General features: G+C 45.0%; 1 protein-coding gene across 5 annotated transcripts in view; it reads right to left on the bottom strand.

Moving 5' to 3' along the window:
* Positions 1-25,793, bottom strand: part of CHD6 (chromodomain helicase DNA binding protein 6) — a 161,340-nt gene that overhangs the window by 29,777 nt on the left and 105,770 nt on the right. For all 5 annotated transcript variants that reach the window (XM_064475670.1, XM_010975258.3, XM_031433796.2 and 2 more), the window contains 9 exons: positions 24,431-24,626; positions 11,509-11,673; positions 10,028-10,207; positions 8,807-8,917; positions 7,266-7,468; positions 6,364-6,563; positions 5,502-5,661; positions 4,596-4,685; positions 2,264-2,367 (listed from right to left, as the gene is read on the bottom strand). In XM_064475670.1, coding sequence (XP_064331740.1) covers positions 2,264-2,367; positions 4,596-4,685; positions 5,502-5,661; positions 6,364-6,563; positions 7,266-7,468; positions 8,807-8,917; positions 10,028-10,207; positions 11,509-11,673; positions 24,431-24,626 — 1,409 coding nt within the window. The remainder of the gene's footprint in view (positions 1-2,263; positions 2,368-4,595; positions 4,686-5,501; positions 5,662-6,363; positions 6,564-7,265; positions 7,469-8,806; positions 8,918-10,027; positions 10,208-11,508; positions 11,674-24,430; positions 24,627-25,793) is intronic.

Here is a 25,793-nt window from a genome sequence, read left to right as displayed (position 1 = left end):
CTGATCCTAACCAAGAGTGAGCCAGTCTGCATGTGTGGCTGAATGCCAGCGCCCCAGCATTGGGTACAGAGGCTAGGTTTCCCCCATCTTTACAACGTGTCTGCTGGGCTCCTCATTCACCACCACCAGCACTTCAGGCACTGCACACGCCACCTTCCTGGCACCTGCCCTCAGCTCTGACTCTCAACTGGAGATCTGGGAGAATGTGGATGGAATGGGTGATGCATCATCTTAAGGTCTCACAGGTGTGCTCAGGAACCACTTAGGAATTATTAACTTGTACCCCTAAAACTGCTTCACTGAGCAGAAGTTTTAGATTTGGAAATAACCTTAGACATCATCTGATTGTCCCTCTCCCATTTCCAGTATGTGACTAAGAGATCAACTGATTATTCCCACTAAACCTTGATGAGGGATTATGAAACCAGCAGGTGTGGTGCCAATATTAACCTGTCTCTCCCGAGGGACGAGGGGCGTGGGCCTCCACAGAGTCCTGTCCCCTCGAGCACATTCTGAGGCTACACCGTTAGCGTTAGGATCGTTAGCGATCTCTTCCTGGTGAATGATACCCACCATCGTTGTGCAACGACCCTCTTTATCCCAAATTAAGCTTTTGGTCTTAAAGACTTTGTATGATGCTGCCTCTATCTGCCAGGCTGGTGCTCTGTTTTCGTTTTATTCTGGCTGCTGTGAGGACTTGCCTGGAACAACTTGGCTTTCCCCTTTAGGGGTCGATTTCATCCTGTCTTCCATCTCGCTCTCTCCTTCATGTCTCCATTTCTTCTTCAATCAGTGGTCTGTCCATGCGGCTCTGCTTCCCTGCGCCAGTCAGAAAGCCTAATCTTGCCCTCCTTTCCTGGAGGGGCTGGTTTCCCACTTCTGTGAGGGTGTTAGAAGCCCAGCCCCACTGGTCTGCTGTCACATCAGCCCCTGAGCTTTCAGCTCTGGCTTTAAGTGACCTCTCATTGGGGTTTTCTTTAATTTCTTTCAAGTTCAGCTAGGTGGTTTAACACTGCCATCACAATTCACCAAGGCTTTCTGTATGTCTGTGGGGCGTGTGTTGGGGTAGGGGAGGGAGAGGAAGTGTGTGAATTGTCAGCCATCCTGCTGGGACCTCAGGCTGCGTCTTTTCACATCACACTGTCTCCAGGCAGGGATTTGGCAATGTGCCCTAAAATCACCACCGAAGTAAGACACGGGGTCAGCAGGCTTTCCCGCACACACCAAGTTCAGGTGCTCTGGAATGTGGCTGTCTCCAGCAGCTTGTCTTCTTCTGGGTTCTTTCCAAAATTAGATTAAACCAAGTTTTGGCTGCACTGTGGTTCACTGTGCTTAATAGGGAGGCCGCATGGTTTCTCTTCCCATTTCAGAGCTGAGTTCTCACCCCACGCTGTCCAATGGAGGGGCCACACATGGCTATTTTAATTTGAACTAATTAAAATGACATAAAATAAAAAATACAGTTGCTCTGTTGTATGAGTAACATTTCAAGTGCTCCACAGCCACACGTGGCCAGTGGCTTCTGTGGAGGAGAGTGTCAGGCATACCTAGCTCTTCATACTTCAAACCCTGCACTCTAGTTCAAACTTATGGCTAATTTACCTGGTAGGGAGGTGCAAATCAGGCGCATTACAGAGACTATTATCTGGCACTTTCATTATTCATTTTAACAGTTGACTGAAAGCAAGGGCAGGTGCTTAGAAAAGTGCCAGAAATGAAGAAACAGGGCATTTATTTCAGTTTTTCCAAGCTACTCAAAAACCTCGGTCCCCTTTAGTTTCTAGGTCACCACATTTAAAACAAAGGATGTCTATGCCATCTTTTATTCTTAAATCTGCATACAGATAGGGCAAAAGATACACTAGGAATATGCAGATAAGGTTGAATGACCTTAGAATTCTGCAAACATATGAAATGCTAAACCTCACATTTTCCCCATTTATTTGTTCCTTCACTCAAGGAACCCTGGGGCCCACCAAGCGACAATCACTAGGCCAGATGCTGGGGCTCTCGGAGTGAACAGGAGCAGGGCTGTCCCAGGCATGACAGTGAGGAGCGGCTCATGAGGAAGATACACACTGAGTAGACTCTCTGCGGCCCCCTTTCAAAGTTTCTCACTGATACTGACACTCATCGTATGCCATGACTCACACATTCGTCTGGCCGAATTTCTAGGACAGAGGTGAGGCTCTACTTTCTAAGAGAGACGTGCAATAGGACTACGGAGTTTTTCAGGAAAGAACACATTCACTGAAATACACACCATGTTTGAACACGCCGATCAGAAGAGACTTATCAGCCTCAGCGTCCCACCAATCCGCTGGGATCTCCACATAGTCGATGTCGGGCAGAGGCACCTCCAGCTCCCTGTGGAAGGAAGGGCACGGACTCAAGAGTTCCGTCAACACAGACAGAAAACAACACAAGACTGGCCTGAACCCTGGTGTTAAGCCACATCCCTAGTTCCATGACGAAAAGCTGAAGTAACAACAAATGGGAGGATTCAAACAGCTGGGGGCCAAGGTTTCTTAACCAGGGCTTCGCACCAGGTTTACATAGGAAGCTACTGCAACATATGGACTTGACTTTCAGGCTCTACTCAGACTGACTGATGCAGAATCTGAAAGCACCTCCCGGAGAACTCATCGTCAGTCTGTTCTGGGGTCGGGCTGTGGGATCTACCCATGTAAGGCAGTTCTAATGTGCACCTTCAATTGACAACCACAGCAAAAGCCAGCAACGTATTCATTATCTGAAGGCCGCTCAAGCATTTGAATTCGTACGTGATCAAATGCTGAAAAGTGCCCAAATTATCTTGGTTCAATACGTAGAGATATCAAGCACTATTTGAGAACAAGTCAGTCTGCACTGCTACACATGGGGACATGAAAAGGGCCTTTCAGAGGACAGGTGCCAAATAGGAAGGACTTCCTGGCACTGGTCTGCTAATGGTCTGCTGGGTCAAACTGACCATAAATGGCACTTCTCCTGGCCAGAGGGAGCAACACAGCTCAGCCTACAGAGCAGATGTGCAGGGGTTAGCAGGCCGGTGCCATCAGCTGCTCTTGAGTTTCTGTCCATGATCTGAGAGCTTTGTCTCATTGTCTGAGCATCGTTCTTACCCTTTGAAGGCTTTGGGGTCTGGGGTATTACATCTACCTGCATGGCTCCTCCCTCCTGGCTGCCTGGGATGGTCCCTCTGCAACACCTGAAGTTTCTTCTTCCATCAAGCTCTTCTTACTGTGACACTGGGCTGACTGCACCGGGCCAGGCCTGGCTCTTGCTGCAGGGGTGGCGCTCCCTGGCCCCCACCTTCCCAGGTGGCGCTCCTTATCTGTCTACACTGCAGGGCTCACTTCTCTGCCCATAAGGTGCCATGGGCTGAACAACTTTTGGGGGATGAACCCCCTCATTCATTCCTCAATTTCTTCACAATAAGGCATTTAACTTGAACAGGACTAGTAAGAGCTAAGATTGAGGAAAGGAGGGAAGAGGGCGGGCAATGGACTCACTCTCTCCATGTTCTACCTAACTGCCATCCATCTACATGTCTAAGAAAGCATGTGACAAAGTGATGAGTAAATTCAGGTAGATTACTTCTGCCAGGTAACACCGGCAGATATAAACAATCAGGTTGAATTCTGCTGCACTTACATGTCTCACTAATTGAAACTTTTTACCAAAATACCCGACCTCCCTATCCCTACTAGAAATGCTCACCGTAACAACCAAAAGCATATCAAGTAGTAAGGGTCACTGTGATGACTGCTCCTCATTACAAAATGCCTCACAGGCAGGACTGTCCGTGTCCTTCACCTCTCTCCTTAGTGCTCACTAAAGCCATTAGCAATGCCCAATGCAAAGCAAGAGAAAGAAGAAACCACAGCCCCAGGGAATCACAAAGCAAAGTTCAGACACCAACACCGCTGGGGTCCTCTGGGAACGAGCAGCACCGTACTGGGCAGGAGCAGACTGCAGACCTGGGGAAGGTGAAGCAGGCTGTGCGGGGATCCCTCTTAAAAACTATCTGACAGCTCAACCAAGTGGCAGCTGGGGGTTTGGCAGCCTCATTTCCCCAAATCTTGGGATATTCCCACAGGATTCTACAGCTTTGGAAACACTAATTTAAAAAACTAAGGCAAAACACATCAAACAGGTGACAAGGTATCAGCAATATAATTAGAAAACAAAGGAGAACCACTTAAAGGGAGAAGAGGACTACGGCCAGGAGTGGGATTCTGAGTGAAGCTTTCAGTCCACACCTGTTGGATCCAGCATCAGAGTCATTAGTATCTAGCCTACAATGGCTCAAGTAGAGAAATGACTGCTTGAAAAGCAATTTTACCACACTATCGAGGGGAAAAACAACTAAGAACTTCATCAAGAGCTGTGCTTTTAAGCAACTGTTTTCTTCTTCATTTCACTTGTAGGTAACCTGACTGAACCATCCTTGCTCTACCTGCCTGCTCAACCAGTAACTGATCCTGGGCAGAAGGAACATGGGCCTCTCGAAACACAGGCGGTTTGTCCATTTCCATCCACAGGTACTTTATGGCAATTCTTTAACACTGGGAATTAAGGTTGACCTGTTTTACCTGGCAGGAGTTCCTTCAAACGCTTTATCAGCTGCTTCTCCCAGTATTTCAGCTTTCAGGTAGTAAAGCATCCGGACACGCAAAAGTACCCTATGAAAGGTGAACACGGTAATGAAACACGTTATAACCCACAAGTGGCCCATGAACTGCTACCCCCAAGCTGACCCAGGGGAATTCTGGGCATTCCCATGTCATCAAGGTTTTGAAGTAATACATGAGAAAGCACCTGAAAAACAAAACACTAGCCATCATTGGCAGAAATTACTGTGATTATTCTAACAGAGACACTGTACAGTGATGCAAATATCCATGTGCAAACTTGTCATTGTTTTGTGGCTGGGTGCCCTAACTCCCTAAAATGAAACTTCACAAGAACAGTCTCGTTTTCTATCACCTCTTCCTTTGTTACTGTGTGCCCCACCCCAGCTGTTAGCCTACAAGACATAAAGAATACCATCTCAAATGCATGTCCATCAAATGCCTGGAGGTCATGAATGTCAAAGCAAATCGGAGGAGAAAGCGACTGGCATGAGAGGCTGACAGTGCGGCCACCAAGGCCAGTCTCCTGCTCTTGCTAATGCGCCCTCAGGGGTGAAGGGAGGGAAAGGAAGAGGCGAACAGCAGTGAAATCACCAGTGTCCTCAGGGGGTCCTGAGAGTCACGTCAGAAAATCCTGTACAAGCTGCACTGGGAAGAGAGGCCAGGTCCCAGGGAGAAGGGAGTTAAAGGAGTTACAGAGGCTTCAATGCGAATGAATCCTGACCCAGCTTAGACCTCAAAGCCTGCCTTTCCACACCTCATACGGTGGCACAGGGACCCCGAGTGGTCTCCCACAGCCCCACAGGGGTCCCAGGGAGCTGCAGGGTCAGGTGGAGCTGTCACCCAGGTGGGGAGGGGCACACTTACTTGTTGCAGTGCTGTTTCAGGTGCTTCTTGTAGCCGTCATCATGCAAAACCACCTCGGGGTTGCAGGTGGCCAGCCAGTCTGCGTTCTTTAACTCTGGGAGCAGCAGCTGGTTCTTCGTTTTCTTCCCCTTCCTCCCTCTGGGGACTGGAGCAGACAACCCTGAAACAGAAAGGCAGGTAGATGGTCAAGGAGGCTTAAACCTGGCTGTCAGAAGCAGAGCTGGGCTAGAGTCGCAAAGAGGCAGCCAGGCTGCGAACCATAGCCCTGGACAACAGGCCCCCTCCTCAGTCCCCCAAGTACTGACGGCGAGGACATGTGCCTGGTCCCCACACTGAGTGGGCCATTCAGTCAGGCGGTAAGAATTTACCGAGTGCCCTGCAGAATCAAGAAAGGTGTACCACCACCTGTGCCCTTGGGGACCTCACAACCTAGCTGGGGAAAAAGGAACACTCGATCTGAGACTTGAAGGTGAGCTATAGCCCAGCACAGGGAAGAAGTGGCACAAGAAAACGCACAGACAAGTGCAACTGGGACAGAAGGGTGAGATGCAAAAGACCAACCACAGAGCACACAGTGTGAGTCCCCAGTCAGAGGAGGAACCCCGTGACACCCTGATCAGTGGGCAGGACTGGAACACGGAGGACTTCAAGAGGGCTCAACAGCACTTAAACAAAACACCACAGGTAACACTGCATGATTCTGAGGGAGAATGGAAAGAATCAGCATCCTTTCCCACAGGTAACATTCTGAAATACACCTGAGAAAGAGAAGTCCCCACAGCAAGCAAATGGACCAACCCAGGAAGAGGGAAGGAAGTTCAGGGGGTTCACGCGTCGTAGACATGGCCCTGCCACCCCTCACCTGAGTGGTTCTGGAGGGTCTGGGCCTGCCCATCTTTGGTAGGTGTGATCAATTCCCAAATGAAACTCTTGATCTTCTCATCTCCCTTGTAGTGCTTGACACAGTACACCAGCAGCGCGCGGCAAATCATCTCCATGTCCTTCTCGTTCAGATGCCACTTGAACCGCCCATGAGTCAGGATGTCCTTCCACCGGCCCCAGCTGACAGTGGAGATATTGAAGGGTGTTACAGGGAGGAAGGGCCACGCATGCCCTCAACATCACCGGACAAACAGGAGCCAGAGTGCTTTTCATCCTCAGTCAGGTTTATCAGTCGCCCTGAAGGCCTCGTCCTGAAAGACCTTTGAGGACACCATACTACAGCATGACAAATGTCATTAGGTGACCTGAACATCAGCAACCGAAAAGCTTCATAGGGCCACCAGAATGTTAAAAAGGGAGGGACGAAAGTATTTGGAGCACAGAATAAATCTGGAATTAAAACAGAGTCCAGCTGCAGTATCGGAAAGCAATGTTGAGCTCCCAGAAGCTAAACCTTCTACTCTACCAGAGCCAGAGCCCTGCTGCACGAATCATGCCTTAACTGTAACATCTGTTGCGCGGATTCCTTATATATCCTTGAGGGGAAAGGCAGGAAATCAGTACCAGGCAGCAAATTAGTAACAGAGATTTGCTGTGACAGGCATATGAGAAAACCATGGCCCATCTACAATATGGCAGCAGAGCGCAGTGACTGAGGGGGGTCATGGGCAGAAGGCACGCTTCTCTCTTACTCTAGCAGAGCCTCCACCAGCCCAGACTCCAGAGGTGATCGGCGAGACACACTGGAAAAATCTCAGGGGCTGGAAACCAGAGGGGATAACAAATACCACCACCACAACAACAGGCAGAGCTAGTACCCACCCAAAGATGAGCAGGTTCTTCTCCACCCGGAAGCATTCGGCTCGGAGGTAGCGCCTGGTTTTGTCATTGAGGCGCCTGGACCTCGTGGGCCTCTCATCAGAGTCACTGTCCAACTCTGAAAACTCCATGAGCTCATCCTCCTCAAAAGAGTTGTAGTGTTTGGTCTGCTTCCTCACGCGCGGGCGGTCAATCACTAAGCTTTCCTACAAACAGAGAGGACTGTTGGGGAGAAAGCAAGCCCCTCCTCTCTCTTCCCCCATCACCCCATCACCCCATCACAATGCACAAAGAACCACACCCCTGCCTCATCTGGCAGCAGGAAAGGCTCTTCCCAGCACACCTGCTGTGTCCACGACTGGCAGAGGGGATTCTCTGGGACTTGCTGAAGTTGGCGTGTTCCCCAGCCCCTAGTGCTGGCTGCCACCATCTGCTGGTTTTGCAGTCTTTCTAATAGCGGCCTGGGCAGATAAGAGCCCCCAGTGCCCAGAGTGGCAGCCTGTTCTTGCCAAGAAAGACTGGAGGGGTGCACCCCAGCTGTTACACCCAGCATGTGGAAGCAGCCTGTGCTCTGGAGACAGAAGTCGCAGAATTCCATCTGCTCAGCAACTTTCTGAAGACAAACACGTATTACTGCTGCTTCATTTTCTATCTTCCACTGGCACCACTAACCTTTTGTCTTTCACGAAAAAGATAATCTCTATCTCAGGGAACTCACCCATTCTGGGGGCTCCTCTGGTCTCTACCGTTTCCTGCTTCTCACCTCCTCCCCCGTACCTCTTCCCCAAGCTCGGCTAAGCTCCTGAATACTCCTCCATGCAGCCCAGGCAGGTAGAAAGTGATGCGTGCTCAACCCGAAGTGAGGTGAAGGGTCAGAGGGAAGGGTAGCTAACACTTAGGGGTGCCTCACAATGGGCTGGGCAGCTGTCTCCACAGCATTGTCTCCAGCTCTGCAGCGTGGGCATCACCACTTTCTCTGTTCTCGTCTGCTTCACTCTCAGTGAGATCAGGTTCCTTGCCCAAAGGCAGGGAGCTGGTCAGTGGCACAGCCAGTATTCAAGCTCTGCTGTTATTCTAAGGCCATTCTTCTTCTCATGTTCAGAAATAGAAAAATTCGAGACACAGAAAGAATGGAGGTGATCCCAACAAACTTTTCTTCATCATGCTTTTTTCCCCCTCTAGTATCTGTCAGAGGTCAAGTTCCTTTCATAGGAAGTGTTGAAACAGAGGTAAAATAGTCACATGCCAAGGGCAGGATGTTGGCTTGGGTCAGAGGGCTGACCTTGACCTGTCTGGCCAGTTCCAGTTCTAACTGTCTTTGTCGAATTTCCCAGGTACCCAGCAGACTATACACCCCATTAGGTCATTTTAAATTATAACAGTTAACATTTCTCAAGCCCTGTCTATGTGCCAGGCGTGTTTTAAGCGAGTTACATATAGTACCTCCTTTAAGAACTAAGGCTCAGGAGTAAAGAATAATTTGAGCTGGTTCTGTAAGACACCAGAGGAATGCTCAGTGAGATGAAGTACTCTCACTGCCGTACCTTTTCATTCTTTGCTTCTGTGTCCAGTTCAGCTATTTTAGCCCATTTCTGCCAAAAGTTCGGGTCATCTAAGGAAATATCCGTTCTGTTTCCTGAAGCCACAAAGCTAGCCTGTGAAGAAGAGTCAATAAACTGCTTGAACACAGCAGAAATCAACAAAACACCTGTGTGATCTCAAATGCACCAGAGACTTAAGTATATTATCTTTCTGCCTTCAAAACCAAAGCCCTTAACGGAGCGTCCAAAATGAAAGGGAAAATCTCAAAGCTATTCCTTTAAAATTGTATTTTAAAGATTGAGTGGGGAAATTACAATTTCAACCTACAGGATCATTTTTTCTAACTTAAACTTGGGAGCAGGAGGACAACCCCTGGAAGACAATGGCAACATACGTCTAGTTGCCCATGAGAGGTTAATCCTTGAAACTGCCCTGGATATAATTTTTCTTTCAGTTCACCCCAAAGTGTCTGCTCTGGGAAAGGCACTGGGTTAGGCAGTAGGAGATGCAGAGACTGAGCACAAAATGCCTTACTGGAAAAGCCCTCCCTCCACAAGGCACCACACAGGTGGCTGAACCAGACAGGCCAGGAAGCTCCCAGAGGCCATGGCAAGGGCAGCCTGAGAGTGATCTGGGAAGTGGTCTGATGACTTGAATTCTAAACACAGTGATCCGACGGGCAGAGGAAAGAGGCATCTAAACTAGAAGCTGGGAATCTTTTTTTTTTTTTACAGTTTTTTTTTAAATTGAGTTATAGTCAGTATACAACGTTGTGTCAGAAGCTGGGAATCTTGAATAAAATCTCTTTTCTCTTGAAATGAACAAAATACTTGCTTGAGTCTGAGGAATGGAGTGTTCACTGGCATTTCAACTCTCTGACACTCATCAAGGAGTGCGCAAGGGAGTCGAGATGGCCATTCAAGGGTTCTGGAGGAGTCTCTGTGAATAGGGAAGAGTGTAAACTGCAAATCCAAGTGTCCATCCTGCCCCCTGAGGATCAGCTCCGAGGATTCAGAGTGTTTTCTTTTATAGCTTCTGACCCATTATTCAGACTCCCTCTAAGAGCCTGAATCTTCAGGGTGGCACACAGTACAGACGTGTAGCTAGACAATCTCAACGGTTTGCGCTTAGAGAAGTAGGAGCCTGGCTAAAAAGCATCAGGGATTATGAGAACTTTCTTTTCACTGCCACCCAACAAGGACTCCACAGAGAAGGGCCAATACCTTGGCAAAAGTGGATCCTTTCCCTTCAGACTGGATGGTAATGGTGTGGGTTCTCCTCTGCAGAATCTGGTCTATGTCTTCTTCACAGAACTTGGAGCCTTCATCTTCCTCATCCATTAAGGCACCATAGGCACCTTTCCGGAGCAAGTCCTCTACCTCCATCTTTGAAAGCTGCTGTACCTGGACAGGTCACCAAAGGCTACTCACAAAGTGGGAAATGCACAGGAGAAAAACAGCCCCAAATCTGACCTTCACGATTCAGCACACAGTTCCTCCACTAAGAGCATATGTCAGAAAAACAAAGACATAGACAACAAGCTTCAGAAAATGAAAACCCAGATAAAGACACTCAAGAGAACTATGAGGAGGGCAGGCAGACAATCCTCTACCAGGAGCTCTGGAATAAAACCCAGCCCACGATCCAGTGGCCCTAACGTTCCTCAGGATGTTGGTTATTATCAAATGTCACAAACCGTTAAAACTATGCATCACTGAAGAGAATATATTCAATGTTTACTTTATGTTTTTAGTTTAGTCTGTATCTTTAAAAACCTCCATATGTACCAAATGAGCTAAAGAATAATGACTTACTCACTATTAAATAAATACACTAGTACTGGAAATGATGTCATTTCTTAACCAAAGAAAGGATCCCGTGCCAAGTGTGAGCTTCTCAATTGCTTGTTGAAAACAGGAAATGGGAGTTCAAAACACCGTTTCCTGGTTTTAATTAAGAATCTGGTTCTCTTTACATCAATCACAGGAGGGAATTCCATGACTCCCAGCACTGGTAACCTCAAGTATTATACTCAGCAACACGCATAGCTAAGAGGATACAGAACATCTGGACTAAAGACAACTCACTTAGAAGGTCCAGAGATTAAAGAGATAGTTTGCTTTGTGTGCCTCTACTTTAATACAATTTAAGACTCTTAGCAGCAATTTTTATTCCCTCTAGAGGGGGAAAGAAGATTTTATCAACTGCCATATTTCAAGCTGATCATGCATTCATTCATTCATTCACTGACTATCATGCACTGAACATCTTTAATATGCCAAGTACTATCAGGAGCACTGGGCAAAATAAAAAAGCTCACCTTCATGGGCCTCAAAGTCTGGAGTAGGAGATAAAGTATGGTGACAATAGATAATTTAGATTTAAGAGTGTGAGATCTACTGATTTCCAGCGGGCAATGTTGGAAACTCTGTTTACTGAAATGTTACTGTTCAGTAAACTGGGCATGTTGGTCAATCCTCCCACCTAACTGCTCCTCCACATTTCCTTTATCCATCTATAAGATGCAGAGACCTGACACTGGATTATGCTCTACTGCAGGGAATGATCCAGCAAAGATGGGCAGCCCGACTCAATTTTGTGAGAAGGAATCTTAACACAGCAGCAGGAGTGAAGAGGTCAGACAGGCCCTGGGTTGTGTGATGAACCCTTCCTAAGGCCCTAGAGCAGGTTCCGGCACACTCACTCCGTTGGTGCTGCCCTTGCGGTTGATGTCCTGAAGAACAGCCTTGTCCAGACCCAGCTTTAGGCTGGCCTTGTCAAACATTTCCCGCTCGTAGGAGTTCCGAGTGATGAGGCGATACACCTTCACGGCTTTACTCTGGCCTATCCGGTGACATCGGGCCTGAGCCTGCAAAGGAAGGAGGGTCACGTGCATCATGTCACTGGATAGAATGGCAGCAGCCCAAGCAACAAGGAAATGCCTATATTCCATGTGGTGTGAGTGGCTGGCTGTCAGTTATGAGTCATGGATGATTTTGGAACTGAGTTCACTCAAATGCCAGCTGCTCATTCAAGAGCACTCATTTCACTGCCCATTATATATCAAGTGACTGCTGTGTACTGGGATAAAGTGATGAGAAGGACCTGGCTTCCTACCCTCCCCACTTGTAGTCTGAGTGCGGGCACCCATTCCCAGGGTGCCGTCCTGCTCTCTTGGGAAATGTCTCACTCAGAGCAAGCAAGCAGCACTACTTTTTAAGTTTTTTCATTTTACTATAGAAATTTTCACACATTGACAAAGAAGAGAAAAGTGACCTCTTATGGTCACTCTTGCTTCATCCCTACTATGCCTCTACCCTCCAAGATTATTATGAAGCAAACCCTAGGCATCATACTGTTTCATCCTCACATATTCTAATATATATTTCTAAATACAAGGACTCTTATAAAACACATTACCATAGCTACACTTCAAAAAGTTAACACTGAGTACTACCTATCTAGTCAATGTTCCCATTTCCCTGCTTATCTCATATCAACATTTTTAAGTTTGCTTGTTTGGATCAGGATCCAAATAAAGCCCACGCATTGTAATTGGTTGGTAAGTCTCAAGTCTCTTTTAACCAAAGATACCCTCTGCCTTTGATTTCTTCTTTTCTCAAATGCATTTTATTTGTTGAAGAGTAGGTATCTGTCCTATAGCTTCTCACAGCCTACATTCAGCCGTTTTTTCAAGGAGTCCTAGAGCCTCTTCTAAAGTGGAAAACGGCACTTAGAGACAACAGTCTGGATGCTGCAGGGATGCTCACTGTCACGAGGTTGGTCAGTGTTTCTAGGCCTTTTCAGTGGCAAAAGTAGAAGTGTGTGTGTGTGTGTGGTGTGTATGATCATGTGCACATCTAAGACAAAATACACCATGAGATCATACTGATATTTTTAAGTCAAATTTGGGGCTACAGGATTTTAACTTCACCAACCACACATCTGTATCTCTTTTTAACCATGTTGAAAAGCTCAACTCTCAACCATGCCAATATCATTACTCATTTGATTTATTTCACAGTATATACAATAGTCTCAGAAAAACAGTACCTCTGTGATCTCCCCAAAACATAATTACTGAAAACAATGTGACATTTTTGAACCCCTCCCCAGGGTTATATCCCACTAAGTATGTACGGCCAAATTACAGTGTTTGAAGTACACGCTTGCAGATAGGTTTCTTTTTCACGGTGGCAGGATTAGCAATTCCAAAACTACTTTCTGTGTAATCTAGGATTGAGCAAATAAGTAAATATACTGAGGGTAATAGGAGTCAGGGTTTTCACCGTTGAAGAAGGAAGTTACAAATATGGAAAGAAGAAAAAGTGGAATAACCCTGTAGCATTAGAATGGATTTAGACATATCAATATTAAATCATGGTTAGGTGTGTATACGAGTGTATACAACCACACATTTACACAGACATAGAAATAGACATCAGTGTGTGTTTATGTTTATATTTATGTACACACGTGTGTATACACACATACACATACGAATGCATGGTATGTATGTATGTGTATCTGTATTCCCTGTTGTATGTATTCTAGCTATGTCCACTGAGAGAGCTTAGAAGCAATGGCATCCCAGTAGCAAAGAACATAACTAGCTCTCAGGCCTTGGTTTCTAAATTCCATTCCCCATAAGACAGAACCAAGGCATGTTAGAGAAACAATTAATTTCAGGGCTACGGTAGACCAAGAAAGCGTAGGATGAGCCTGAAATCTACCACTGTGCCAGAATGTAAGGAAGTACTCAAAGAATGATGCAGACATATCAAAATAACACCTGAAACTTGAAAAGGCTTCCACTGGCTAAGTCCAGGACTATTTGAACATCAAAATAAATAAAGACAGTAATGGATTATACTGTATAGCACAGAGAAATATATACAAGATCTTGTGGTAGCTCATAGTGAAAAAAAATGTGACAATGAATATACGTATGTTCATGTATAACTGAAAAATTGTGCTCACATTGACGGAACATTGTAAAATGACTATTACTCAATAAAAAAAAGTCAAAATAAATAAATAAAGACAGTAATGGAATATAACCCATGGAATAAAAAAAGAACCCATGAGTACACACCATGTGTATATTCATGGTGTATACTCATATTTGTGTCAGTGTCTACTGACATAAATAAACTAATGGGCGAAAAGGGGAAACTTTTCCTTATAGTAGAATGTAACAGACAAATGTAGAATGACAGAAAATGAACACTTTGGAATCATCACAGTGATGACTGATCCAGGTAAAAATAATCAATGGAAACTAAAACCAGCAGGTGAATCTTTGATGAGGAAAAGGATATTTACACAGTCTCAAAGTGTCTCTCAAAAATTACTTATTAATTTCAAAGAGGAAAATAGCAACTTCACAGTGGAGAAATCTGGCAGACACACTAACTAGGAGCTTCAAAGTCCACATTATCAACAAATGGACGTCATGTGTGTCTTGATGTGGCATACTGAGAAGGACACATCAGTCTGTGGCATAACTGAACCTGAATCCAATTCCGAGGAAATACAAACTCAAAATAAAGGACAGTCTATCAAACAACCAGCCTGCACTCTTGAAAGACATCAAGGTTGTGGAAAAAAAAAGATCAAGAACTGACCCATTACAGGAGATTAGAGTTATGAGAACTAAATGTGATGGATGATCCTGGTCTAAATCTTACACTGGGGGAAGAACAACTATAAAGGATGTTGAAAGAAATGATAAAATTTGAATATGGACTGTGGATTGGAGACACTATTCTTATTTCTTGATTCTGAGAACTGAACCATGGTTATATAAGAGATTATCCTTGCACTTAGGAAGCACACACTAAAGCACTCAGGGGACAACTTACTTTCAAATGCTTCAGACAAGAAGTAGTGTGCGTGTGTTGTGTGTGTGTGTGTGTGTGTACTCAGGGAGACAGGAGAGGTTAAAGAGGGCAGAAATGATAAAGTGAGGCAAAATGTAAACAGTTGGTGAATCTGGATAAAGGATATACTGGAGTTGCAAAATGAAATTTTACCATAATGAAAATATTTAAAAATTAAATACAGACATTTGAAATAATTCTCTCTTCAGGTTATGCCGTCCGCTTCACATGTAGCTAGAGTTAACTGTTTCATCTTGCTTTTGAATCAATCAAGGGATTGACACCCCCCTCCCCCAAATTAACTTAACCACAATGAAGGGGGTGGGAAAGAAAAAAACTAAACCAAGTAACTTCGGAAAATGGCATTTTGGTAAGACTGATTGCCTATAAAGTGCTTTAGTCAATAATAAACACTGGTAAATTTATTTTTCATAGACTATGGGTTAGTAATTCTGAAACTATGCATATACTAAGATTGAACAAATGAGTAAATATACTGTGCTATGATAATGAGATGCAGGCTTCTCATAGCCAGAGAAAGGAGTTACAAAAAGGAAGGGTGGAGAAGACTAGAATGAATCCTTTAGTGTTAGACTGGAATCAGAAATCTCACTAGGGATAGACAGATAAGAAATGAATACAGATGTGTGGTACGAGGGCTTCTGTCAGTACACATGCATTATTTCCTAGCTTTATCTGCTCAGAGAGTCTAGAAGCAGTAACACTCCAGTAGCAATGGGGACATCTAGTAACCATGTCTTGGTTTCTGAATGCTATTTATTCTCAAATAAAAGACCCAGGGATCCTGGGAGAACTAAGTCAATTCCATGGTTATGGCAAGAAAAATGTAACATGAACCTGAATGTCTTCTGGTGTCAGAGAGTGAGGAAACGCTCACAAACTGACGGGAGCGTGTCAGGAGGAAACAGGAGCCAACCTGAAGGGCCTCCCGATGACCAACTCTGAACATCAAAATAAATAATGAGAGTAACTGATTATAACCCATAAAATAAAATAAACATTCATACTGATAAAAATAAACAGACAAATGGAAGACAAAGGACAGCTGTTCCTTATAGTAGGATTCCAACTAACAGATGTAAAAAGAATGACTGAAATAGAAAATCTCCATTAGCCAAACACCACAATAATAATAACTGAAGGCAAGAACTATTGAAGGATGATGCTAAAATTCATAGGCAAAAGTACAATAAGAAACAGAGTATTTATAGCATCTCAAAATACCTCCTCCCAAGATATTGATTATATTTAACAGTAAAAATAGTTATTTTACTGTGGAGAAACCTGGCAGACACCACCTCAACCAAGTAATCAAGGTTAACATCACAAGTAATAAGACATATTGACATGATGTACCATGAGAAGGACATTAACATCACTCCTGTGACATTTTTGCCAAAAATGTATAACCTCAAATCTAATTACAAGAAAAACATCAGGCAACCACAAAGTGAGAAACATTCTACAAAATGCTGGTGAGTACCCTTCAAAAGTGTCAAGGCCACGAAAGATAAGGAAAGTTGGGAGCTGTCACAGACCGGATGAGGCTAAAGAGTTGTAACTTCTAAAGGAAATGTGTGATCCTGAACTGGATCCCAGACCAGAAAAAGAACCTTTGTAGAAAACTGAAGGGTCTGTAGATCAGAGTACTCTACCAAAGTTATTTCCTGGTTTAAATAATTACACTATGGTCATATAAAACGTTAACATTAAAGGAAGCTGGACAAAGGATCCTAGAACTCTGCACTATTTTGCAAAGTTTTATAAGTTTAAAATGATTTGAGGATAAAAGTTTTCAAAGATGTGGCCTTATAATGCTATAAAATACTTAAGACAGTTCCAAAACCAATACACAAAAAGACATATTCAGAAAAACCAGCTTCTGTCCTTGTCACTTCCCTGCTCCCCTACCCCCCAGCCCCTCATAGGTAATCACTTAAAATGAAGGTTCTGTTTATCCTTCCATGGGGGAAGACATGACACACAAGACATCCAGCCTTTTTAGACAAATGCTAACATCCTATATATACTTTTTCCACCTTTTTTCACCCAACAATATATTCAGGAGACGACTCTATAGCAGTATGTAGAGATATTCCTCGTTCTTTTATCAAAGCTGAATGTACTATGTTTTAGTCAGTAAGTCTCCTACTGATGGACAACTAAGTTGCTTGGCTTTTGGCTATTACAATTAGTTGCCACATCTTCTTTTACTATCTTTAGTGGTAGTAAATCTCTATTACTGGGGGAAAATCTGATGGAGAGCTCTGGTAAATAAAGCAAGGGATCAAAGTAAGTACTATGGTTTGTGGACTTGTAAAGCAGGAATAATATGTGGTCATTAAGCACTGACACTGATTTTCTTTTTCTGGCTCAACTAACTGGTGTTGAGGGCAAATTACAAGAAGGAGTTTAAGAAATGTTCTGAGCAAAGGTCTGAAAGAGGAGAGCTGCAGACTCCACTAATTTACTACCTTCTTGGAACCCACATCCCTGTTTGTCTTCACTGCCAGAACCCTGCTTCTTATACAAAGGCAGCAACGTATCCAACTGAAACCATTTCCAGCCTCCCAGGGCTGGCGAGGCAATATAGTGCTGGACAGTGAGCTGTAATGGCAGTCTACCAGTGGTATCTGGAAAAGTTCTGCTCTCCTGAAAAAGTATCCCGTCTTCCTTCCTTATTTTTCCTACCTGGGATTTGGAGTATCCATTTAGAACCAAGAGTATGTAGACCACACTCACTGAGGATGGTGGAGCAGAAAGACAGAAGGAACCTGGGACTCTGATGACACCAGCAGCCACATCACTAATTCTGGAATAGCTAACTTCTCCTTAACTGAAAAAACAAACCTCTGCTGGTGGGGAGGGTGAGTACAGGATATTGTCATAAGCAGCCAAGTGGTAGCAAGAGACACACGTTCCGCCAAGATGACTTACTTAAGGATAACAGGATGAGTCCTGTCACATTTAAGAGACTTGTCATTTTAGAGCCAAATCTCAAATAGTTAATCATTTATTCCTGATTATCCTAATCAGAACTCACGCACACACAAACGTAATACAGACGGAAACATTCAGAACAAAGGCAGCAACTGAGATGAAGTCCAAACAAGTTGTATCCGCAAAGGTATAAACACAGAGCCTTTGCAGTTAGGCCGCAAGTCGGAGGCAGTGGTACCACCCGCCCCCCACCTCACTGACGGGAAGTTCTAGAGCTTGAATGCTCTCCTGAACCATTTGTTCTTTACTTTTTAATACATTTGAGGTAAACAAAAGCCTATGAGAAACAAGTAATAATGTTCAGAAATTAAATTAAAAATTAAATTAAAAACAACAACAACAAAAATTAAAACAAAAACAAAAACCAGGTACGAATCCCAGTGATTACAATGGGAAGAAAGGGGAATGTCCAAACAGTGACAGATTTCCAACTGATTCCAGCCCTCAGCTCACTTTTGTCAGGCTCAAGTCCAGAACTTGACAAAAGCTTACACTGTGTCTTCACAATCACGCGAAAATTAAATAGCTGGTAAAAAGAACCAGGTATAATGTTGATTCCTTAGCTCTATTACATTTTAGAGGTACATTTTCTTTAATACTTTAAAATACTTCTTATTCCTCAATGAAAATCCACCCACCAGAGAGATTAAAAGAAGTCTCTCTAGTTCCCCCTGAACCCAACCACTCCTAGCACGCTGGGATAGTTTCCCAGTTCATTTTCCACACACAAGTATTTTATTTCAAGCCTAGCAATTTTACATTCTTCTTGTACTCTACAAGTCTGTGTCCGCAGGCCACCTACTCATGCAGAAGAGGAACCAGGGACTCTCAATGCCCTGGTATGAATCAGGGAAGCCGCCCTCCCTCAACTATCTCCTTTGCAGGCCTACTTTGGAATCTGAAATTTCCAGCTCCAGATTTATTCCTTGGAGAAAGGTATTGTTCCCTCTTACAATGCAAACATCTCTGGGAAAGAGCACAGGTCTCTGCCCACTGCGCTGGATTTCCACTGTGCGATTCAAAAGTCCAGAGCACTTTTGTTTCCCCAGGGCCTGGCCTGGTGTTCAGGGCTCAACAAATGTCAGTAAGAGCTGGCTGAGAACAGGAAGGAGAGGGGCGTTAGCAGCATGGGGAAAGGGAGCTTTGGGGGCAGCAGATAAAAGGAGCAGGGAGTGAGAAAGAGAGGACACTGAGAAGAGGCAGGAGAGCACAGAAAAGAAAACTGAGTCCCTTCCTGTGGGACTGATGCTGTACAGGAAGCACCTGTCCCACCGGCTTCAGGTGGGCCACCGATGCTCACTCCCACTTCTAAGCAGTCACACTTTTTGTTCCCTCTGGAACATTCTTCCTACTGATCTTACAACTTAAGACCCTTCCCATAATTCAGGTCTTTGCTCAGATGTCACCTTCTTAAAGAAGGCTTCCTAGACGACTCTACATCAGGGAGCCCGATTTCCATCCTCTTATCCTGTTTTATTTCTTCGTAGTAAGTGTCGCTAACTGTCACTATCTTATTGTTTTTCCTTGTTTGTTGCTGCCCTCCCCCACTATAACGGATGCTCCACCAGAGCACACGCTATGGGGCTCACTCACTGCTGTGTCTCCAGCACTTCAAACAGTGCCCGGCACATCCCGGGGTTCAGTAACATTCATGGAATACCTGGACTACACAATGGAGCAGGAAAAATTCTCTTTCTTCTAGTAAAGGAAAGTAAACACGAGAGAGTTTAGTCCTCCCGGCTCCAGGCATACATGCCATCAGGCAGGGTGCTGACAGCAGCTTGGTGGCGGTAGAGGAAGTGCCAGAGGGAACCAGCACCCCTCCTTTCCCGGAGCAGCATGTCAGCCCCTGGCTCCTCAGGCTGGATTCCCCCCTCCCTTCCAGAATCCCTCTGGACAGGCGTCAGCTGCATTACCCTCTGGTTGCGCTCTCTGCCAGGACACCCACGTCCAGGCTTTCTGAATTCTCCCGTCAGGGAGCTCATCCACAGGAAGAATGGGGAACGGCCCTTCCACTGTTACCTTGATTCCTGTTCAGTCTCAGAACTCCTGCCTCCCAGAGCAAAAAGCTCCCCAGGAGATGAGAATCAGAGTCACGGAGCAATAGAAGGGCAAGGTGCTGCAGCCGCTGCAAGGGGAGGCTGGTACTTGCTGTTCCCTCAGGGCCACCTGGCCCCTAGAGCTGCAGCAAGCTGGCTTCCTCCAAATGAGAAGGAAAGAAACCAGTTTTCCACTGCTCTTTTCCCTTCCCAGGCTACTGTCAGCACCCTGCACCATTTCCTGACCTCGGGGGTCACAGGTATTATAGGAAACCTGCAGAAAACCAGCTGCAGCTCACGTACTGGGACTGAATCCCAGCTGTGCCTCCTGGATGAAGACACAGCTTGATTTTTTTCACACACATTGATGCCAACACAGACATGTTCAAGGTTTGAGAGAAAATGTGGCATTTACTTGATGCCTCTCGATGAGAACTCCCTGGTAAGGGGACCTAAAAATTGGCTGACCTGTGACAGCTCAGATAAAATGACAACATCACTGAGATCCCTCAGTACTGGATTTATTCTCTTGTTGCCCCTAAGTAGTGCCCAGTTCCTGTCCTGGGTCCGAATGAACCTATGCCTCCATTTTCTAGAAAAGGGGCAGGAGGATTTGGGAAGGGCTGATCCGGTAGACACCACAGCAGGAGTCCTAGTTCTCCATCCTCATATTTCCAGAAGGGAATGTCTGCTCCCAGGTAGGAACACAACAGAGTCTCTCCCTCCTGCCTCCCCCACTTCCCTCTCTACTCCAAAGGAGCAGCTCACCAGGCTAGTGAGACAGGAGACCTGATCAGAGCTCCTATAGACTCGCGCCCCGCCGCCCCATCTCTTGCGAGGGCAGGACTTCCCCTTTCTGCCACTGGCAGGCTAACCAGGCCGGCCTCTGCTCTGCCAGCAGTTCTCAGTGGGTAAGCCTAACCTTGGGATGAGGGGGCACACGTGCAGGAGTCCTTGGAAGCCTAATTCTGGCTATCGGTCAAGCTGTATCATCTAACCCACCATCACACTTTATAAAAGCTGATGATGCTCTGACCCTTTGCACTCCTGTGTCTATTTCTTAACTGGTTCAGATTGAAGCATGGGAGAGAAATATAATTTTTTAGACTCCTCAGACTCTAACAGGAGCAACGGAAACAGCATTTGACTTCAATGTCATTTGTTTTATGAAGACCTAGATTTAAAAAGTTTTTTAAAATATGTATTTAGAAACATATATATACATTTCTCTAGCAAATCCTACACCTCTAATTCTCTCCCCAAAGCACAGAAAATCCCAGCAAAATGATCAGAAGGCTGAATGAATGAACTTTAAAAATAATAACAAAAAAGCAGCAGAAAAGGTAACACTGCTGTCTGACTTCCAGCTGACTTTTCAGAGAATGGAGCTCTGTTCCACAGCTGTATGATCTGCAGGCCTGCCTCAGGCACTTGGGCCTACTTTAGCTGAGCCCAGTGTCTCCCAACCAGGCTGGCTTCCCTGTCAAGGCTCCAAGGGGGTTTTCCCAGGGTCAGTCAAGAAACAGTGTCCTGGCACTGTCAGTGCTGCCTGCCCCATGTCGGCCCGCCTTGGAATCAGCATACGCTGCACCGGACCATCCAGGCTGGTGGAGACCACAGTGAACACTCCCATTTTCTACCATCTGAACTTGACCTCTGGAGCCATGCTAAATTCCACTAGGGTAGAGGGTAAGACCATGTTCATTATGGGACTCTCTTCTCGGCCCTGACATTTATACCAAGTAGCATGTGCTTCAATCCACTCACAGATAAATATTCTATGTCAAGCCCATCTTCCAAAGGAAATACGATCGTCTTTTATCAGAGTAGGAGTTGTGGTTTTTCAATAACCATCAAGAACTACAGATAACTGAAAGCTTTCATTCACTGACAAAAAGTATTAGAGTGTGTGCATACGTGTGAACAATTGTGTGTAAGTTAACATGACCCAACTAACTAGCAAAGATAGTAACAGGGAATTTTACCAGGGATAGTACTGTAGGAATGCACTTCACCGACTTCCACAGCTGATTTAGCTGCAGACCTGTGAACCACATGGTGGTCTCAGGGCCTTAGTCTCCAGACTCTATCTTCTCCATCATATCTAGAGCCCATGGGTGAAAGGCAAACAGCAGGGAGAGTGTGTGCTGAGTGCACATCGTCTGGAGGGTGGGCTCCAGCCCTCGTTCTCTCCTCCCCATGCCAGGCAAGCAGAGAACCTTGCTCCATCAGTTGGGCAACTCAGAACAGCCCATCAGTCCCACTCCCCAATAACCACTGACCCAATTCCCTTCCCTAAAATTACTCAACTCTTCCCAATTCTTTTATTTCTACCTAGTATGGTGAGACATCTCAAAAACAGAGTTCCCTCTAAGTTATAAAGCTGTACATAAAAATAACCAAAATAGTAGCCAGGCTGGAAGACCACAAATTGAGGAACTCTAACTCTAACTTGGACCTGGGGCTGCCATTATCATGGACACGATCGCTCCTTTACTTTCTGCTACGTTCTTGGTACAAGTGCCCTGAATCACCCAAGTGCTGATGGTCCTTGTTTTCCCATCAAGGGAGGGGGTAAAAAACCTCCCACTATCCAACTGCAGTTTGGACTTCACTGCTACTCCCTCATTCATCTCTTGTCAGTCCCCCAGCAGTGGACATTAAAAACAGCTATTCCAAAGCTTTTCTCTTCTCCCTAGACTGGAATTCTGGACAGCCCCACCCACCCCATACGAATCAGTCACCTCAGATGACTTCATCTTCTCCTTCAGGCCTGAACATTCTCATTCTTGCTCTTTCCATTTCTTGGCACTGCACCTATTCAATGTCTAGATTTCATTACCTGAAGCACAATGACTCCAAAATCTTTGCCTCTGGCCGTGACCTGTCTCTAATGCTTAATGACCAGCCCTATGCTTTCAATTTTCCTCCTAGAAATTCCTTCAGGCATGCCCAGCTAACATGGCCTCCAGACGGCCACCCAATTTTGGTTTCTCATATCATGATTCACCCAGGTACCAAGCTTCACAGTCAGGTGAGTCCTGGGTCACCTGGACAGCTATACAGCTGTCAAGGACTTACAACTTACAAAACCATCTGTAACAGGGTTGGCAGACAACTTCTAAGTATTTTAGATGGTGTGGGCTATGAAGTCTTTGTTGCAATACTCAACTCTGCCACTGTAACATGAAAGCAACCAGACATAATACGGGTATGTATTCCAATGAAACTATCTAAAAACCAGGCGGCTACACCACTGGCAGTAGCTTCCTACTCTCTGATCTATATTACTATCCTAATTAGGTTCTTCCTGGTAACCTGATCAAATGTTAGTTTCTACTAATTATTACTTTGGTGGTAATTATGTTAATTCCTTTAAAATTGGTTATTCATTATATCTAGCAACTCATCTTTGACCCAAATAGCCCATCACTGGCAGAAAGGCCTGATGGTGAGCCAGTCACACCTACTGATTTTTCAAGTTGGATGCTGAACACGGTGCCACACAGTTTATTTCACAATGATTTTTTTCTGAGTTTTAGCCAGTTTTCGCCAACTTAATAATTCAGAGCACTGGTTTTTCAACTAGTAGACTGCTTTCTTCAAATAAAATGTTATTTGGAAACTCATTAAACGAAAAAGACAACGCAGAATGACTCTATGTGACGTGGTGGGTAGGAAGAGGCCCGGACACCCGACACCCACCACCTTAGCTCCCTTTCCCTGCATCCCTTCCCTGGTGGTATCCCCTAGGGCACCTTCTCAGTTTTGTGAAACAGCAGCCTTCAAACTTCTTTTATCAATCACCTGTATCATGAAAAAAGTTTTGAGGCTCCCGCCGCTCTCCCACCACACACTCAACTTCCAAGCTATTAGCAGATATCCCAAGATACACTTGGGATGTTAATATTAATGGATGTCCATCTATATTCTAAAATAGTCTTTTTGATAAGTTAGATTCTTTTGGGCTGACTTGCACAATCTGGCTGGAATGTCATTGTTTTTACTTTCAAACAGGTTTGAAGAGGAATTCTGAAGTGTTGGCTCTGTCATTTTCTTGTTTGTTTATGCTTGTTTTTAAAATGTATTAACTCCAATCTTTGCAATTATCTTCCAAAGCCACCATTATTCAGTTTGGTTTGGTTTATTCATTTGGTTAAAACTAGCAAATTTAATCTGCAAGTACACTTAACTGGGTACACATCAACTCTAATGTGCTGCACTAAATGGAGAGCAGATGAACTAATGAGGATGCCTCGGTCACCCGGCCACACCAGGGAACCTCCCCGCACTCTGGGTCATGTCATGCACTGTACGTCTAACAAATACAGCAAGTGAGAAAGCCAGAAGCAATCTATAAATCAAGAATTAGAGAATTAGTCAAGCTTAGTATCTTTCTTTGTATCTGATAACAATAAATAGTATTTCTAATCTACATTCAGAGGCTACCACTGTGAAATACCATTTGATTTACAGTAAAAGAAAGAACCACTCTGATCAGTGGGAAGGCTCGACATTTACTTTTTATTCAGTTGTACCCCCTGACTGAGGCCCTAAGCCTGCCATCTGGCCGACACCATAGCATGGAGCATGGCAGACACTCTCTATAGCCAGGCCAGGCCCTGTCATGATGTTCTTGGATTCAGGGACAGCTAAGGCAAACAGCAATCATCCTAATGGTTACCTGCAAGTCATTTTGTGGGTTCCAGTCTGAATCAAATATGATGCAGGTATCGGCAGCTGTGAGATTGATCCCCAGGCCTCCCGCTCGGGTGCACAGAAGAAAGACAAAGCGGTCTGAGTCTGGCTTACAGAACCGGTCGATGGCTGCCTGGCGCAGGTTTCCCCGTACTCGCCCATCAATTCGCTCATAGGTGTATCTGAGGGGACCCAAACGAACGAAAGCCCAGGCGTTAATCATGACTTCAGTGGAGAACAGGAAACAACGCAGGAAGCTGTTGACCGATGGCCTTATACCCCTCACTTCTAAATGTGGACCAAGTGTCAGCAGTCTAGGAGGAATGCCCCCTCTACACGTGCAGCAGGGCAGACCCCTAAAACCGCACTGCAAAACGTCCCCCCTCTCAAAACAAACAAAAACCAAATCAAAACAAAAAGCTAGCCTCAAACGAAGGAAGACTAGGGGAATTGTAAACATAAAATATCAATCCCCACTGCCCAGGCAACTTACTCTCAAGTGTTTCCCAGTTTTCTTGCACTGAATCTAACCATGAGATCAGGAAGAGCAAATAAAAGCCTCATCCATCTACTTTCAAGTTGAGCTCACAACACAAAGTCAGAGTTCGAATCAGGCTCTAGCTGCTTCTGAATGAACTGAAAATGGGAAGAAGACTGTACAGACTGGCAGTCTTTTGTGTCTGGGTTGGTGAGTTCTAGCCTAACAGTTCCTCAAAGCTTTAGAGGTAGACAGCAAAACCTCCAAGTTAATGGCTGAAACCAAGGTCTTCTGGGTAATATGCTGCCAAGTAAGTAGGGAGAAATCACAAGAAGGGTTTCTGAGCTGTGTCGGGTTAGAGAGAAGACAGAAGAATCTTTAGATGAAAACAAAGTGAGGAAGCAAAGCTGAATATCGTTAAGAAGGCATATACCTCTGTGGAAAGTTAAGAAATAAGGATAGAAAGCGTGGTGGAGGAGAGGGTAAAGGAAAGAGAATAGGAAATGAAACTGCTAAGGGAGCCTATTACTGTCTGTCCATCCAATTAGCAACACAGAAGGTACCTCAGGATGGAGATCATGTAACCAGCACAGAACGAAAACACAGTGCCAATCCAGATGGCTCCTGAGAGTCTTACTGTTTTCTTATTTGCCCTCTGACAATGAACAAATTAATAAGGGGACGTTACCCTGGGTCCAATTTTAATCAACAAGCAAGAACTGGTTGGTAAAGGAGAAGTAACAGGAACCTTGCGAGAAGGACCAAGTCATCCTAGACCCCACAATAGCCAAGAACACGAATCCCGACAAGAATCTTCTCAGTAGCCCAGAATCTGGAAAGTCAGATCTCCAAAAATTCAGATAAACAACTT

The sequence above is a fragment of the Camelus dromedarius genome, chromosome 18, assembly GCF_036321535.1.
Source record: "Camelus dromedarius isolate mCamDro1 chromosome 18, mCamDro1.pat, whole genome shotgun sequence".
In the NCBI taxonomy this organism is placed as follows: domain Eukaryota; kingdom Metazoa; phylum Chordata; class Mammalia; order Artiodactyla; family Camelidae; genus Camelus; species Camelus dromedarius.
The sequence above is the reverse complement of the archived record's forward strand: the minus strand, read 5'-3'. Positions and strand labels throughout refer to the sequence as shown.